We start from the raw sequence: 16,588 nt of genomic DNA on the forward strand, positions 1-16,588 counted from the left end.
TGTGAGCCGAGGTGACTCACAGGTTCTGTATTTTCCAGCTTATTAACTAAAAACTTTCATTAAAAGGTTTTTTTAAGGCTGCTAATTAGATGTAGATTACACAATACAGGTATGTTCTTGCTTGTTGCATGTAAGCTGTTAAAAAGCTTAAATAGACATAAAGTTAGTATGGATTTCCTTCCAGGCACTATAGATCGAGTTGGCTTTGCTTTAGTTAAAGATTTGTCTCACTGACCTGTAAATAATGGTTGATTTATTTATTGGTTGATTCTCATCTGTTTATGGTTTATGTTTGTATCTTCCTCAGTAATGTATGAATCTTATATTTCTTTCCTTATCTAATATTAAATGTTAAAGCTATTTTCTCAAAAGCTCATATATAATAAATGTATATTTAATGACTGTACCAAGAAGCAGAAACTTCTTTGAAATCCCATTTAGCTGTAATTTACAACTAAATCACAGCTGCTATTTAGCTGCTATTACATCTGCAATTTACTGCTACAAAAGGTCATGCACTGAAATTATAGATTTTTCCTTTCCTTTGCAGATTACCTTGAAAATACTGAAATAAAATGTCAAACTGTTAAGAATGTAGAGGAAAAATAAATCACATCATGTATGCTCATATACGGCCTGACACAGGGTTAAATCTGGCTTTGCAGACCAGAAGCTTTGTGTTAAGACTGGTTAATGGACAGTTTAAGGTTCATAAGTTATCTGGACATCCAGTCCCAGACTTAAGAATGCTGCAGCCCAATTTTATGGACGTTTTGGATCTTCTAGTGCAGGAGTGTCCAACTCCAGGCCTCAAGGGCCGGAGTCCTGCAGGTTTTAGATGTGTCCTTGATCCATCACAGCTGATTAAAATGGCTAAATTACCTCCTCAACATGTCTCGAAGTTCTCCAGAGGCCTGGTAATGAACTAATCATGTGATTCAGGTGTGTTGCCCTATATCTAAAACCTGCAGGACACCGGCTCTCGAGACCTGGAGTTGGACACCCCTGTTCAGGGGAGTCTCTTGGTGAGTGTGATCCTCCATCAGCAGCTTTCATTTTGTCTCACCACGGTCATCGCTCCATTTAAAACTGTGGTGCCGCTGCTGTTCCCCAAATCATGACCCTCTTGATTGGGAGTCGTCTGAAGGCCGTGTCCTCTGCCCTCAACACCAGTAATCTTGGAGTTATGTTTGATTAGTCCCTGACACCAATCTAAAGCAGAGCTCTACATGTCTGTTTCTACAACCTCAGAAATTTTAGTTAATCGAGTTTCTAAAGACGAGCTTACTCATGCACTAATCTAAATGTATGTAATCCTATATCCACTTTGGTAAATAGAATTTTTCTCAGTCAGTAAATCTGTCCTGGATTGCTCTCAGACAACTGAAACTTCAGCCAGCAGGTCAAACACACGGTCCCGTAACACCGCAGTACTAACGCTCCTGCCACAAGAACAACTTCACAGCTACTGTCACTGTTTACAATTAGAGTTTCTCACCTACAGAGCATGGCACTGTCAGGATCACAGCTATGTGGTTTCTCAACTTCTTCGACTTTAAGATGAATTTTGTTCCACGACCCATCGACACGGGTGGTGATGTTTCCAATGGCCCTCAAACGGTGCCGGTAAACTTGCTCTCATTTCCTGACAGTCAGTGGCGTCTGGACAATCCACATCCACCCAGCATGGACTGGAATCGATTTACAATTGTGCAGAGACTTTGTAAATAATCGCACCACGAGAAAACTGCTCTGGCTCGGACAGAAACACAGTAATAATCTCTCTGCTTAAACAATCTGACCCATTCTGGATTTTGACAAACTGTACATCGTTTGAAAGGACAAAGGTTTGCAAGCTGGTTTACAGCAACAATTGTTCCTTTTTCCAACATCTACAGATGGGCTCGTCCTCGTTGAGTCACTCTGTGCTGCACTACTGTCAGTAGGGCAGCACAACAGTGAAAATACATTTTTAGGGCCCAATGAACAAAATATTTAAACAGCTGAGTGTAAGTAAAAAATATGTTGAATGGTTAAATTCAAACGTAAGTCTGCTGCTTTGTGTTTGAATCCAAAGCTTTGTGCAGACACATTTGTCAGTTACCAAAGAGAAAACCAAGCCTTTACACTTGAGCTGTAACAATTTGACCCTCAAAAAATGAACATGAGAGCAGCAAAGCCCAAAGAAAATTACAAATTACAGTGGAGAAGAAGGACTTGGCATCATCATGTCTCCCAATCAAGTGCAAATTATTCACACGGATGATCTGTGAGGAAGGAAAATCACCACATCTCCACATAATCATTCAAATCACTCGTCACAAAGAACTTATCAGTCCTGAAGGAAACCTTTCAGATTTTAAAGGACAGACATTACACATGAACAGGGTAAAAATTTTTACCTAACAGATCTCATTAGAAAACTCTGCCAGTTGATGGCCTACTTCAAGGACATATTTTTTCCTACTACGGACTTTCTCTGATTTATTTAGTAGAGATTGCGATCCTTCTGAATTCAGCAAGCATCAATCTCCAGCTCACACCGGAGCAGTTTTCCATCATGAAAAAGGTGGACTGCCATCTCAAGTTTGGAGAGGAGCTGCTGCCTCAAGTTAAGGAGTTCAAATATCTCAGGGTTCATACGTAGGGGAGGAGTGGAGCAGGATATTGGTGGACAGATTGTCTACTGTGGTAAAGAGAGCTGTGAAGGCAGAGTTGTTGGTTTATTGGTTGATCTATGTTCCTATCCTCCTCTGTGTCCGTGAGCTTTAGGTACTGACTAAGATAAACGGCAGAATGGGTCGGGTTTGGATTTCATTAAAAAGTTCTCCAGATTCTTTCACATCTGTCACATGTGCTCAGGGTGAATCTGCTCTCACCCATGCAAAGCACAGGGCGCCAGTGGTGGATTTGCCAATTCTGGTATTCTATGGCACAATTTTACTAGATGAAGTCGGGCCCTCGGGCCACCCTCGTGAAGTCTGTTTCTGATTGTTTGGTCAGAGACATCAAACCAGTGACCTGCTGGAGGTCATTTTGTAGCTCTGCCACTGCTCATCCTGTTTCTCCTTATACAAAGGAGCAGACAGCGGTCCTGCTGATGGGTTAAGGGCCTTCTACGGCCCTGCCCAGCTCTCCTAGAGCCTGTTCCCTGGAGTCTCCTCCATGCTCTTGAGACTGTGCTGAGAGACACAGCAAAGCTTCTGGCAATGGCACGTATTGATGTACCATCCTGGAGGAGCAAAGTCTGTAGGGCCCAGTTATCACTTCATGATACCATTAGTGACACTGACGGCCAAACTAGTGAAAAACAGCCAAAAAAGATGAGGAGGGAAAACATGTCAGCGTTTGAGGGTTGTCTCATTGTTGCCCCTCTAGTGCACCAGTTGTTAATTTCATTAACACCAAAGCAGCTGAAACTGATTAACAACCCCCTCTGATACTTAACTGACCAGATCAATGCAACAGATGTTTGATTGAAATGATGCTATAATCTGATCAAAAAGTGTTGCTTGGATGTTTTTTCAGCAGCGTGTCCCTCAGATGGGGTGGGAATACCTCAGTTATCACCCTAAAAGAGCTGCAGCAGGTGGCTTAGGAGTGGGAGGACGGAGCATCTCTGCTTAGATTGCTGCCTGCGGTACCCAAACCAGACAAGTGGTAGAAGACAGACTGATGAAAATCAGGCTCAGAGTGATACATGAAAAACTGACCTTCGAAGCTTGTTACCTACCGGTAAAGTATTTTAACCACAGTTTAGGTTCCTCAATCGATGACTTACATAAAGGCTTAGTTTTTATGTTTGAAATTGTATGTTTGAATATAAACGAGGTATTCTCATCATAAATGCACACAGATTTGTGTACATGTACATTTAACAAAGTAAAATAAACAACTAAACGTGTGTTTTAGACAATTTTATTCTGCATGTCACATGTGGCCATGATTTACTCTTAGGAAACAGGTTAACAGGTGTGAACATGTTTAAAGAGCTGCAGTTAGTTTTCCTAAATCACCTCCATGGCTCAGCTCTTCCATCTCCTGCTGCTCAGAGGCCCCGCCCACATGCAGATGGCAGAGGATGGTGGAGGTACTGCCTCTTGAGCAGCTGCCTCCAATTAAAACCCCTCCAGCAGCCAAATTAAACAACAAACACTGTGGTCCGTGCTCACAGATGGTTGCAAAATGTCTCTGTTGCCAAATTTGGCAACAGCGAGGCTTTAAGCTCGACTCCCACAGGACAGAAACCACCATCACGTTCTTCAGGGAGGACTTAATGAAACCTTTATTAGAGGAGTTAACATTCAGCGAGGGGCTGCAGAGGCACAGAAGGACTCACAGAGGCAGAATTAACGGTTCTGCGTGGAGGGGTCGTTCAGCCACGTTTTGACCTCAGTGATTAGTTTCTTCATATCACAGACGGCTCACAATACAAGCAGTTAATGTTTGTGCAGGGCAGATAACGACTCGGCTGTAATTGATTTGTGTTTGACTTTCACCCGCAGCAGAAGTGAAGCAGGAAATGAAATCTTTAAATAGCCCAATGACAGACAGACACTCACCGTCTCCGTCTCCTGAACCAGAACCAGGATCTGTGAAGACACAAGAGACACAAACCGTCAGATTTCTGCTTGTTATCAAAACCTTAAAACAACAGTCTCCTGAACAGGAAGTCATGCAGCTTTTTATTTTTTTCTTTGTAGTTCCTTTAGTGTTTTATTATCTAAAGATCTTTTATTTAAAATATGTGCTTTTACAAACTTCATGTATAAAGTTGTTATTCACCGCAAACCAGACTAGAATTTGCAGCCCTGAACATCCAAGGGAAGATTTCAGATACATGCAAATTCCCTCAATGTTACGGATTCATAAGACTTTATGATTTTTGGGCTTTTTTAATCAATTCCATTATTGACTGATGATGAATTTTTTGGTGTGGCAAACATGGGCTTGAGCAGGTTTGCAGTATTAAAACCACTGTTACTGCTATTATCAGGGACTTTGAACATTATTGAAAGAGATGTGCATGTAAAAATATTCTACACCATAAGTGAAAATAAATAACCTTGGAGATGTTTGGTTTCAGTGGACTGGACTAACTAGTACTGGTTTGAACAAGAACCAGACCCATTTATATTTATATAGACCTATTAATATAGCATCAGTACACAGTCACCTACGAGAAAAAAACCTGGAGATGGTTGAGAGGAAGAACTTCCTTTCAACAGGAAGTGACCTTCAGCAGAACCGAGCTCACAGACTTTACTTGGATAGACCACCCAAGTATATTTTGTGACTCATTTTTATTTTTGTTTTCAGTGATAATCATGAAATAAAGAGAAAATGTGATCTATTGTTTTGTGTAAATAGCCTCAGTGGTTCTGCTTTGATTTACTGAAACCAAGTATTAAATCAAACCACATAGTGAGTAAAAATAACACTATTTCACTCAGGGGGACTGCAAACTTAAATATTGTTCCATGTATGAGATTTACCAATGGGTTGTGCCTGAAGGCATCAGGTGAGGTTAAAAAGAGCTAAAAACCAAGAGCTTATAATTTCTAAATTTGAACAGAAATGAACCAAAATATACTTCAAGCATAATTCAAGTGTTTAAACCGGCACAAACATATACAATGTGACACATGAAGCTGTAAACATTTGTACTGAACCCAAAAATCAGGACTATTGATCATGTATTCATTGATCAACTTTCATTCATTCATCCATTAAAAAAGCAAATACATATCAATCATGGTACTGCAGGTATGCGGATGTAAGGGTGTATTCCTCTCTGGCAGCAGGTCTAAATAAACAGGATTGTGTTTGCGGCGCCTCGTTGGCTCAGACCTGCGGCTCCATCAGGAAATTGACTGACAGCATAAAACTTGGCATGGCTGCCTCGAATTAAGAAATGGACGCCACGTTTGGAGTTTCTGGCACGCAGCTGCTGCTGCATTAAGAAATGGACACCGGCTGCTTTGTTCAATTAAATTTCACCTTTAGCTGCTTCACTTCTTTACAAAGTCATGATGAGATTGTTTTTCATGGGAAAGCAGGAAGAAATGGTTCGAGAGTGGGTACAGATATTAATGGTTCTGTCAGCGTGGTATTGATTAAACGTTAAGAGTTTGGTTGCAAACTGCAGGTGGGATTCTGCTTCAACCCCTTAAAAGGAAAAAAAAACATCAGTGGGTGAGGGAGATGTTAATTTAGTAAAGAGAAAATTATTTAATCTTCAAGGTGGAGGGTTTAAATCTTTTTCCAAAATCAGTGAGCAGTGGGGCTTCCTCTTTGATGCACTATTTTATGACCAGTATTCACGTTTTGCAGTCATGTGACTGCTAATGACATAACATTAAGTGTAAAGAGACAGTGTAGACCGATCTGCGACCATCTAGCAACCACAGGCCGAAAAGTGAACGTTCCCAGTTTCTGTTTGATGTCCAAGTTTTTAAAGTCAGCTAATAGTTTTTGGCTAGCTAGCCAAATAGCATCTCCAATCACATATTTTTATAATAATAACCATAGGAAGCAAAACACAGTTAGCCAGCTAGCTAGACTTAAATTGATAAAGTAACTCACAGTAAAGTATACTCCATACCAGGTGTTTGGATGAATTAGCCAACCACATCCTTATTAACATATTTTGCTAAATGAGAAATCTTACAGCTTGTTTGTGTCAGCTGATAGCCACCTTCATGTGACCACTTGCTGATATCACAATAAGAGAATCCAGATAATGAAACGATCCCGGGTGTGCTGAAGTTGCTTCCTAGTAAAGGACTCAGAAAAACATCTTAGGGTCAGAAGGTGCTTGATCCCTAACATAGCACCTAGCTAGCTAACTTTAGCTAAACTTGCTAACATTGTTATTAGCCAAATGCTACCTGAAGCCACAGCAGTGCTTGTTTTTTGTAGTTATGTAGACTTGGGAGCTGGGAGTCTTTTACTGACGTTTGTTTGACATTCAATCATGTGTAAGCTAACATCAGATATTTTAGCATAAAATCTGACCTGAATTCTTCAAGTCAGTCCACAGCCTTTCAGCCTTTCAGAGAAGTCACAATGTTTAAGTTACAATATACAACATAGAGTTTATGAAATATTACATTTATAACTGTACTTCTGTGTCCTTCATGGTTTAGTATGATTTCCTACAATCTAATCAGGACCTATAAAACAAGAGCCTGAAACAGACGTTTGTTGGAAACGGGTCTATCAGGGATTTGATTAGATAAACGAAACATTACAAAGCTGTATTGATTTGCTGGAGGCAGATTTAGTTATACATGAGCGCAGAGCACACTTTAGAAACTGATAACAAGTAATGATTAGAATTGCACTAGATGTGACAAAGAAAGATAAATCACGGAAATATATGCACCGTGGGTAATGAGAGAAGTCAGTTGGTACAGATTGGAAAATAATAAGGAACACAAGTGAAAGTCATACATGGTTTTTTTTTTGTTTTTTTGTTTTTATCAATTTAGCCTAAGTTGAAATAAGAATATAAAACAGAAGCTAATGATCTCTGCTGGGAAATGCAAGGAAATCAACTGTCAGTCAGACCCCACTGTGCTCACTGACCTGCTGCCATATTTAGCCTGTATATGAAAGAGCGATGGGTAACAAAGTAGCAAGGAATGAAAGTAATTACAGGTGGAAGAAATATGCTGAACCTGTTTTTACTGTTTAATTCATATATGATGTGACAAAAGATCAAATAATCCATAGTCCACTGTCATTCCCAGGACATCTAATACTTGACTGAGTTTGTCAAAGTCGTTGATTTTCATAAACGCAGACGTGGTGTCCTAGAAATGATTTTGTTGCCTTTTCTGACTTTAGATACACTTTAATCCTCAATTACATTGAAATGGTCGGGTCATGTGTTTGTGAATGTGATATTTTTGTGTCAATAAGACTAGAAAGCTGCTAAATAAAAATCAGTCCACTTACAATTTATAGTTCTGATGAAACGCAGATATCCAGCTCTTAAAGGTGACTGCCGTCAGTATACCGACTCACAGTATTTATAGAAAGCACTTATTTAGATAAGCTGGCATGTGGACAGTATACACAGTTTTAATTTGGCTCTGTCCCATCCTTGGCTTATTTTTCAGCCCAGGAAATTCCTGCTTGGTCCGACCCTAGCCTCGGACAGAGGTCTTGGATTTTGAACAGTTTTTTCTTCAGAGTCTTGAGTTTGGATCTTATTTCCTCCGAGATATTCAGAAAACTGAACAAATGAGCAGTAAAATAAACAGTAAAGCACAAAATGGTCATACTGGACGAGAACCACCGTATCCTTGCTCTACCACCCTCCCTCCAGCTTGCAGCAGTTTAAAACAGGATTAAATGTCTGTCTGAGCAGCGATGTGTTTGAGATGTGAGATGTCACTAACATCTGAAAATGACTCTGTTTTACCCTGTAGGATGAGAACACACAGGTGTCAGAGCAGGATAGGATAAAAAAAACCTTTGAAACAAGTTGTTTCTTTATCAAAAACTGAAGAAAAGCTCAAATTTGAAGTTTACTGTTGTAATTTGATCAAACCTGAAAAAGCAGGGATGCAGGCAGACAGGAAGAAGGAAGAAGATGAAAGAATGCGAGGTTGAATCAGACTGAGACGCTTTAGGTTTTAGATCCAGCTGATAAAAAGAATCTGTAACTGCGCTGGACACTGGATCGCAGACACCAACTCTTTCTGATCAATAAACTTCAAAGAACCTCGGATTTAAAAAAACAACTTTCATCCTGAGAAGAGAAAAAAGAGCATCTTTCATTTAATCTGTGAAACACCTTCAGCTGCGTCGCTGCTTTTCAACACCTCGTCAGCCACCGACAGACGGCGGAGCATCATTATTATTATTAGGATACGTAACTGTTCATTAACCGCGTGGACACGTTCACTCCTACAGAGTTAAACTCCTACAGAAGAATCGGACGCTGCAGCCGCAGAGTCAATAAAACCCGCTGAGGAAATGAAACATGGCTGACCCTGTGGTTAATGAAGCAGGCCGAGGCTTTTACCGCAGCTCGCTGCTTCCTCTGCTGCGGTCCACATCTGTAAATCAATCTGCTTCCAAACGCTAAATATCATTAAAAGGTGTTCCTAATGTGCAAAATAATGAAAAGCAAATGAGGCCTGACAGGACGAATGATGAGCTGAAATCCACCTCCTTCAAACATCCTGACAGATGTGGAGAGATGTAGGTGCGATCATTTAATTCACATTAGATTTAAACACAATCTGCTGTTTTTAACCCAAAGCTACATGAACTTTACTGTTCACGTCATGACCAGCCTGCTGTCATCCTGACAGTTAGTCTGCTGTCCTGTGGCGCCCTGACGCATTCAGTTATGACGCTCCAAAGTCATTGTTTATTAATGAGCAGGGTTACTGTCGTTGATGAGCGTCTTATAACTCAAACTTCTTTTTCTAACCAAACCAATTAGTTTTTAAAGCTAAAACCAAAGCGAGAGGACTCTGGTGCCTAATCTAAGCTTCTTTTCAGTGCTGAAACCTTACGGAGTAGTTTTTAGTGTCTAATCATGACTGAGTGCTTATTTAAACTTTAAACCAGTAAAAATATAACTAAAAAAGACGCTACCATCACTCCATCCTCCTAACACGGACTTTGTTTGCCTCAGACAATGCAGTTATCTCTCAATTCAGTTCAGTTCAATTCAATTTATATAGCACCAAATCACAACAGCAGTTACCTGAAGGTGGTTATTATTGGGAGTTAAAAACCCTTCACTGGCCTTTCAGTGGCCACAACTGCTTCACCCATCAGAGCCATGATGCCAAAAAAAACTCCTTGAATGTCATCAGAGAAGCAGGAGCATCTGACGACAGAGGACTATGTCACCAAACCCAGACCTGATCTAAACGTTTAGAGTCTATAGGTCACCGCACGCCGGACCTGTTACTGGACTTTGCAGACACCAAAATTGAAAGTTTCTCGTATTGATGATCTGCACAGCCTTTTCCTTTGTCCTTACAGTCGTCGATGTTTGTAGTGTCAGAAGAGAAGGTTTAAATCTGAGACGATTTACAAGTTTATGGAAAAGGAGAAAAATGTAGTTTGATGGTGTCAAACTAAACATTTGTCTTATTTTAAATTAAGCACTTTTTCAAAAGCTTTTTTTCACTTGAATTTTTTACTTTAAACAAGAAATTTTAAAATCACTTTATTATTAGAGTACCTGCTACAACCATTAGGCTAGTGCACAATATATTGCATTGATTTATAATGCATGTGGAATATTTTGGGTCTTTGTTTGAGGATATGCTGTATAACTGGACGTCTTTAAATGTTATTATATTTAAAAATGTCATGTAAAAGGGCTGGAAGTTAACCAAACCCCAAACCTCCCCGATAGCCTGGCTCCCCGGTGACCTGGTGAGCGTTAAATACACCTGTAATCTGTTCAGTAGGTGTGAAGAGAAGAACCTATAAAATCAAGAGGATCCATCCTCTGGAGACTAACAATCCCGGCAAATATGTTAAGATGAACCACTTAAATGCAGAAAAAGGACTGAAAGCAGGTTAATTTCTTTTTATTAACTATGAAGGCCTTAAAACCACAACCAGCTGAACACTGGACACTTTCTAAAAGAAACAAATGATCTTGTATTGTGACAGGTCAGCAATATCTGATGTTGTAACTCAGACCTCAGAGAGTTTTAATAATCACACAGAAAAAGGGTTTTACGTTCGAACATCCGGCACACTCCATCCACGCTATCTCCTAATTAAAGGGGAAGTATGTTTCATCTGCAGGGCGAGTGCTCTGACACATAATGAAGTGGACAAAGAGCTCGTCTTTGTATTGATCAAACAACTGATTTACAAACTAATTGGGCCAAGAATCAGATCTGAGATTAATAAAGATTCCCACCTCATCCAGAGTGCCTCCACACCTCGAAACTCTCGCTGTCTAAAGGACACAAGTCTTCCTGCATTAGCACTAAATGTTGGCTTCAGATATAGACTGGTGTGGGACTGGGTGTAATTCCTGGGGACGCTGGCCTGGCCATCGATAAGCTCATTCCGGCTCCAGCGGGGCCCTGTTTGTATCTCAGGTTCACATAAACATGAAGGAAAATCAATGACATTGATGTTTGTCCCAAAGCTGCTCACTGCACCTGCATACTAAACAGCACATGCTATCGATAGCCTGGTCCAGTTTTGCTTTTAAAGTGGACCTCTTGTGCTCATTTCCACCTCCGTAGTTTTTATTATTGGACTCCACTAGAACAGCTTTGCATGACTCACAGTTCAAAATAATCCTTATTTATCTTACGAACCTCGGTAGAGCCATTCGATAAACTGAACCAAGCTGCTTTAGCTCATTTTCTTTGAGGCCACCCTCCTTTTAGGCCAATCAGAGCCGATCTACGAGAGTCATTCTGCTTCCACTTAATCAGACTAAAGACATCAGGTTCCATCAGGCAGGGAAATGATTCAACACCCATAACCACCTGCTTCTGCTACACATGATCTGTTGGAGTTACTGGTTGGAAACAGCAACATTGAGGGTCCTGCTGCAAAATCTGAACAGACCAGCCTGCATGTATTTGCATAACAGTCTTTTATGGACAGCTTCCTTGTAAAAAAATAAATAAAGACAATAACTGTTGGGTTTTTTTCAGATTTTGACTTATCTCATGAGTGGCCTCTATGAAACAAAAAGAGCCTCAGATACTACATTATTTTTCTTATGTGGTCACATTTTGACACATTTGGCTACAGTGGTGCCGTCTTTAAATTACAGCCCTAATATTTATACCCCCTCACACCTGACTGGTGCTGGAGGCTCATGGGTATTGTTGTTTCAAGATTAGTTATTTTAATTTGTTTCCATTTAATTCTATTATTTTACACACAGTAAAGTAATAACAAAAACAGTAGTTATATCTGTCCTCTAACATAGCAAAGAAAAGCTTAAAGGCTTTAAACTAGAGCAGCTTGATTCAGTTATAATTTATCTTCATTTATCTTATACACGGCTGCACGGTGTGTCTTTTGTCCTCCCGTCACCCCAACTGGCCGCCCCTCCCTGAGCCTGGCTCTGCTGGAGGTTTCTTCCTGTTTAAAGGGGGTTTTTCCTTCCCACTCTCACCACGTGCTCGCTCATAGGGGTTGGTCTGATTTTGGCAGTTTTCTCTGTATTATTTTAGCATTTTATCTTACAAAGTGCCTTGTTGCGATTTTGTGCTATATAAATAAAACTGAATTGAATTAAAGGATCAATAATCTCATTCCAGAATTGCTGCTTCTCCTACAGTAGTGGTCCAAATTTAATCAAACTAGCACAAACTAATGAGTTTTTACCCAAACTGCAATCAAGGTAAAGGTCAGATATGTTGTTTCACTTGCAATAATCTGAACTGTGATGGATCATGAGCTCGCTGATGATTCAGAGTACTCTGCATTAGCTGCAGGAGCGCATCAATAATTTAGTCATCTGTAATTAGTGAACATCTTTATTGGTCTTTATCTTACAATATAAAGCTCCTGGGCCTTGGTCCATCCCCTCAGTTCATTCTCTGTCTGAAACTACACGTTTTAGCCCTGCCCCCTTTGAGCCTTCCTTCTGATTGGCTGTGCAACACAAAAAAGGGTTCACTGCCACAGCTGTGTGCCTCAGATGACTAATGAAGGATATCCCCTCTCTATGACATCACACAGATCCAAGACTAGAAAAAAACCTCAGGCAACTATCCATCAGCCTCCTAGCAGACACACCGATGCTGTCATAGTTGAGGTTATGGTCACTGAGATTTAAACTTTTAGTAGATCCACTCATGGTAAAACGTTGAGGCTCCTATATCGCCTCATTCACGAGCTTAGTTGTCCACATCGCCCGATGACGACATTACCGCATCAGCTGTTTATGGCTGTGGGGTAAAGAGTGTGTGAGTGTTTAGAGCAGGCTGAAGCCTGAGAGTATATCCACATTTGCTGGAATCATTATTTGATACTTTTGGTATAATCTGATATGAACACCCAGTGGAACAGTATATATATGACAGAAAATAAGTAAAGCAGAAGAAGTTCCCTTTAAAAGTTTGCCGTCTGAACTTCAAAGGTCTGTAATGTCACATCATCTTCTTCCAGCTGTGAAATCTGCTCTGCTCTCCGCTCTCCTCAGCCAATAAAGCCAGAAAGCCAACAACGAACGTTTTAAAGAGTAATAAGTCTGACCTGAGGCTAATGTGGAGTCTCAGCTCTCAGCTGGGCAGCTACACCCACCACTGACCTGTGATCAGATCCCAGCGAGGAGTCTCAGCCGTCCCAGCTCCTGTAACCTCCCACACTGCTCTCTAAGAAAAAAAGGGACCCTAAGTTGCTGCATTTCCTCCATCTCCTCTCCTGCTCGGGGAAATAAAATCAGCCGAGCTTTCGTGCGGTTGCCTCGGCTCAAAGCCGTCGAACGCTCCAATTACAGGAAGCATAAATCTCAGGGAGAGGAAATTGCAGAAGGCCAGGAGGGAGGCGAGGAAAGTGGAGGGCACAAGCTCTCCGGTGTAGTGGGTAATAAGAGCAGAGCACCAGCCGATGCCTCCTGGGAAATCAGGCCACTGCCCCTGCAGATGGAGTTGACCGCCACCACCAGCGTAGCCGCTGTGGCGTTGCTATAAGTTTCCACAACTCATTTCTCAGGAGAGGAGACATAAAATCTGACTGGCCTGCAGAGACATCCGAGTCCAGGGAATCTATGGGGTGTTTGATGGGGAAGATGCTAACCTGTTAGTGCTTTAGCGTGGCTGTGATGGATGGCTGGTGAGCATCCAGCTGTGGAAGATAGACCAGCAGCCTTTGGGAAATGAAACCTGATTCGTTGCTCACACACGGCTCTGTAGAAACGCAGCATATGGCCAAAGGTTTGTGTAAATACGGTCTCATCCTGTTTTCATGGTTTGCTACTTTTAATTATGTAATTAAAGTCAAATTTCAATATTTTTTCACATTTAAGTGTAACAGCACATCTGCTCACATAGCCAGAACCTTAAAGCAATGGTTTTCCCAGTGAGGCGTAGGAAAGCCAGATCACCAACTGTGAGCCAAACCTTAGCACCAGTGGCAGCTCACTAATGGGAGCAGTGGGTTCAGCATCTGGAGGACAGGCTGACTGAAGGTTACAGCAGCACAGTAATGATCATGGCTTCAGGACGGCTGTGGTGTGAAGTGTTAATGTGGTATTAATCGTCCTGATGCAGTAAAACTCCATCTGTTAGATCTTAAGGTTTAAGCAGTCAGGATCTTCGTAAGTAATCAGGATACTGTCGGCCTTGTGCTGTAATCTGATTTCTTAAACATAATGAATGAGTGGTTCTAATGAGCTACACAGGCTTTCAGAGTAAAACAGATCTGAAAGGAGACATGAGACAAGTGTCTGTCACAACAGAGCCCAACATGGAGCGACCATTAAATGACCCAAGCTAAATTAGATGCTACGGCTAAACTTTGGGCATCTAAAGAGCTTCAAGAGTCACAATCTTCTTTTTTAAATGATCTAAAGCTGAGAAGTTTTCAGGTTTGAGTTCTGACGTTTTGTAAATGGAAAGTAATATAATTTACTTATTAGACGACCACGAATACAGAAATCAGACTGCATCGATGAAAACAAGGACTAACGAGGTTTAGAGCAGTTAGACGTTAGCAGGACGTTAGCTCGCTAGTTTCCTTCTAAAGAGGATAAACTGTGTTCTGATTGGATCCAGACTTCTAAAAAACTAAACCACATGGTATTATCACAAGTTTGGGCATAAGTGAATACTAAACAGCAGCAGTGTTTGGAGCTGTAGCTAGGCTAATTTAATATTAAAATAAAGACATTAGCACAGGGAAGATGGAGGATGAGGGTTAAATGTGTGAGGGGCAAACTTCAGCCAAGAGAACATCTGAGATGGTTATTTTCTATACAAAACACCCGACGCTGAGCTTGACGTCCACACTGAAGTCTTATTGGGACCAAGAGTGAGTCTTTAATGAAGGGTTAAAATATGTGGAGTGTGGACATGCGGCGCCCCTGAGCTACAGCTTCACTGTGAGGTTTTAAGAACTTAAAGATGTGCTGCACATGAATAACGCCAATAAAAATCTAGAGGAGAGCGAGAACAAGGACTGCATAGTTTTTGGAGGCTTGTTTCATTTCTCAAAAATAAGAGCCAGAACTGCAGCACGTTAAAAAGAGGAGAGGCTCAGACATAGCAGGAAACGCTCGGACTAGAAAGTCCGTCGAAACATCATCAGTAAACAAGAGAAATTCAACAAACAAATACTAACCAACCGCAGTTTTTAAATGGCAAAGACTGAATATAGATTGAGATTAACACAAATAAGGGGCAAACGGAGCTCAGATCAAAGACACGACGAACAAGTAGAAGGATTTTATTTCATGACTCAGGAAGATTATTTGCACAGAACTTCAGACATTCCTAAAAACGATGCGAGAACAGGAACAATACTCCAGACTGAACTATTCTCAGTAGTTACTGTTGTGGTGTGCTAGGAAATAACTTTGAAGACTATAACTGATATCAGCATCTTAACGACCCAACGATCAGAAAAACAAAGAAAGTGGAAGCTCTGTTGATTTACATCGATATGATGTCAGGGACGAAGCTCTCACCGCCTGCATTCTTCCTGCTTGTTGTATTTGTCGTGATTGCACCGGCTGCCCTTTGTTTTGAAAATGCGATTGATGGGCGCTGAAGATGAAGATTAAACCTTCTGTTCCACTTTGTTTTGTCGCTGTTTGTCTGTGTGGGTGTTGGTTCTGATGCAGGAGGTCCTCTTTAATAACCGATCAATGGATGTGTCGGCGAATCGGACACCAACACATCCCTGAGGTTTACAGAACTCGTCAAAGGTCATCACAGCTGCAGCTATTTGATTTGATTTATTCAGCATAAACTGATTTTAACCACACATATAGATCCTCAATGTCAACAATATGTAGAGACGTTTCATTTCCCTGAAAATAAGATAACACAGCAGACCTGTCTAAGCTTTTAAATAGAAACTGTATAATTTCTCTGCACAAACATAGAACTCATCATATTTCAAACTCTGGCTTTTATAATGCGAATAAGTGCCTCACTTATACTTTTAATTACGCTCCAGCAGTCGGCCTTGCTGCTGCGTTTTCATGCCTTCTGAGTTCACTGTCATTATGTTTTTAATTGACTGAACGTCAAACGCTGAGAGTTCGTCCTCGGCTTTTCCTCTGAACTCTGCACAACGTCATCAGTCACATTGATTTCAGAGAATGAGCCAGTTAATCAGCCGCAGATCAATTTTAATTACGAGTCGCTGAACGAGTCAGTAAAATCCTCCCAAACCTGGAGGGTTATGAAAGTCCAGGGTCAGAGACCGAGCAGTTTCATTCAGCAGAGACTCAAATGCGATCCATCGAATCTTTCAGTAACAAATGTGATTTTCCGCTGGGGTTACTTGCGTAGCAGCATTCCATTAGCGCTCTATTTTCATCCACCTATGCTGTCTTGTTCCAGTAGCCCATTTCTCATCAGAGTGGCCTGGTTCCTCAACACCTGAGACGGACCTT

At 41.0% G+C, this 16,588-nt stretch overlaps 1 protein-coding gene across 1 annotated transcript in view; it reads right to left on the minus strand.

The window, feature by feature from the left end:
• Positions 1-16,588, minus strand: part of tmeff1a (transmembrane protein with EGF-like and two follistatin-like domains 1a) — a 114,826-nt gene that overhangs the window by 29,571 nt on the left and 68,667 nt on the right. The window contains exon 4 of the mRNA XM_005457649.4: positions 4,563-4,592. Within this exon, the coding sequence (XP_005457706.1) occupies positions 4,563-4,592 (30 nt within the window). The remainder of the gene's footprint in view (positions 1-4,562; positions 4,593-16,588) is intronic.

Source organism: Oreochromis niloticus, linkage group LG18 (genome assembly GCF_001858045.2).
Source record: "Oreochromis niloticus isolate F11D_XX linkage group LG18, O_niloticus_UMD_NMBU, whole genome shotgun sequence".
NCBI classification, from domain to species: Eukaryota; Metazoa; Chordata; class Actinopteri; order Cichliformes; family Cichlidae; genus Oreochromis; species Oreochromis niloticus.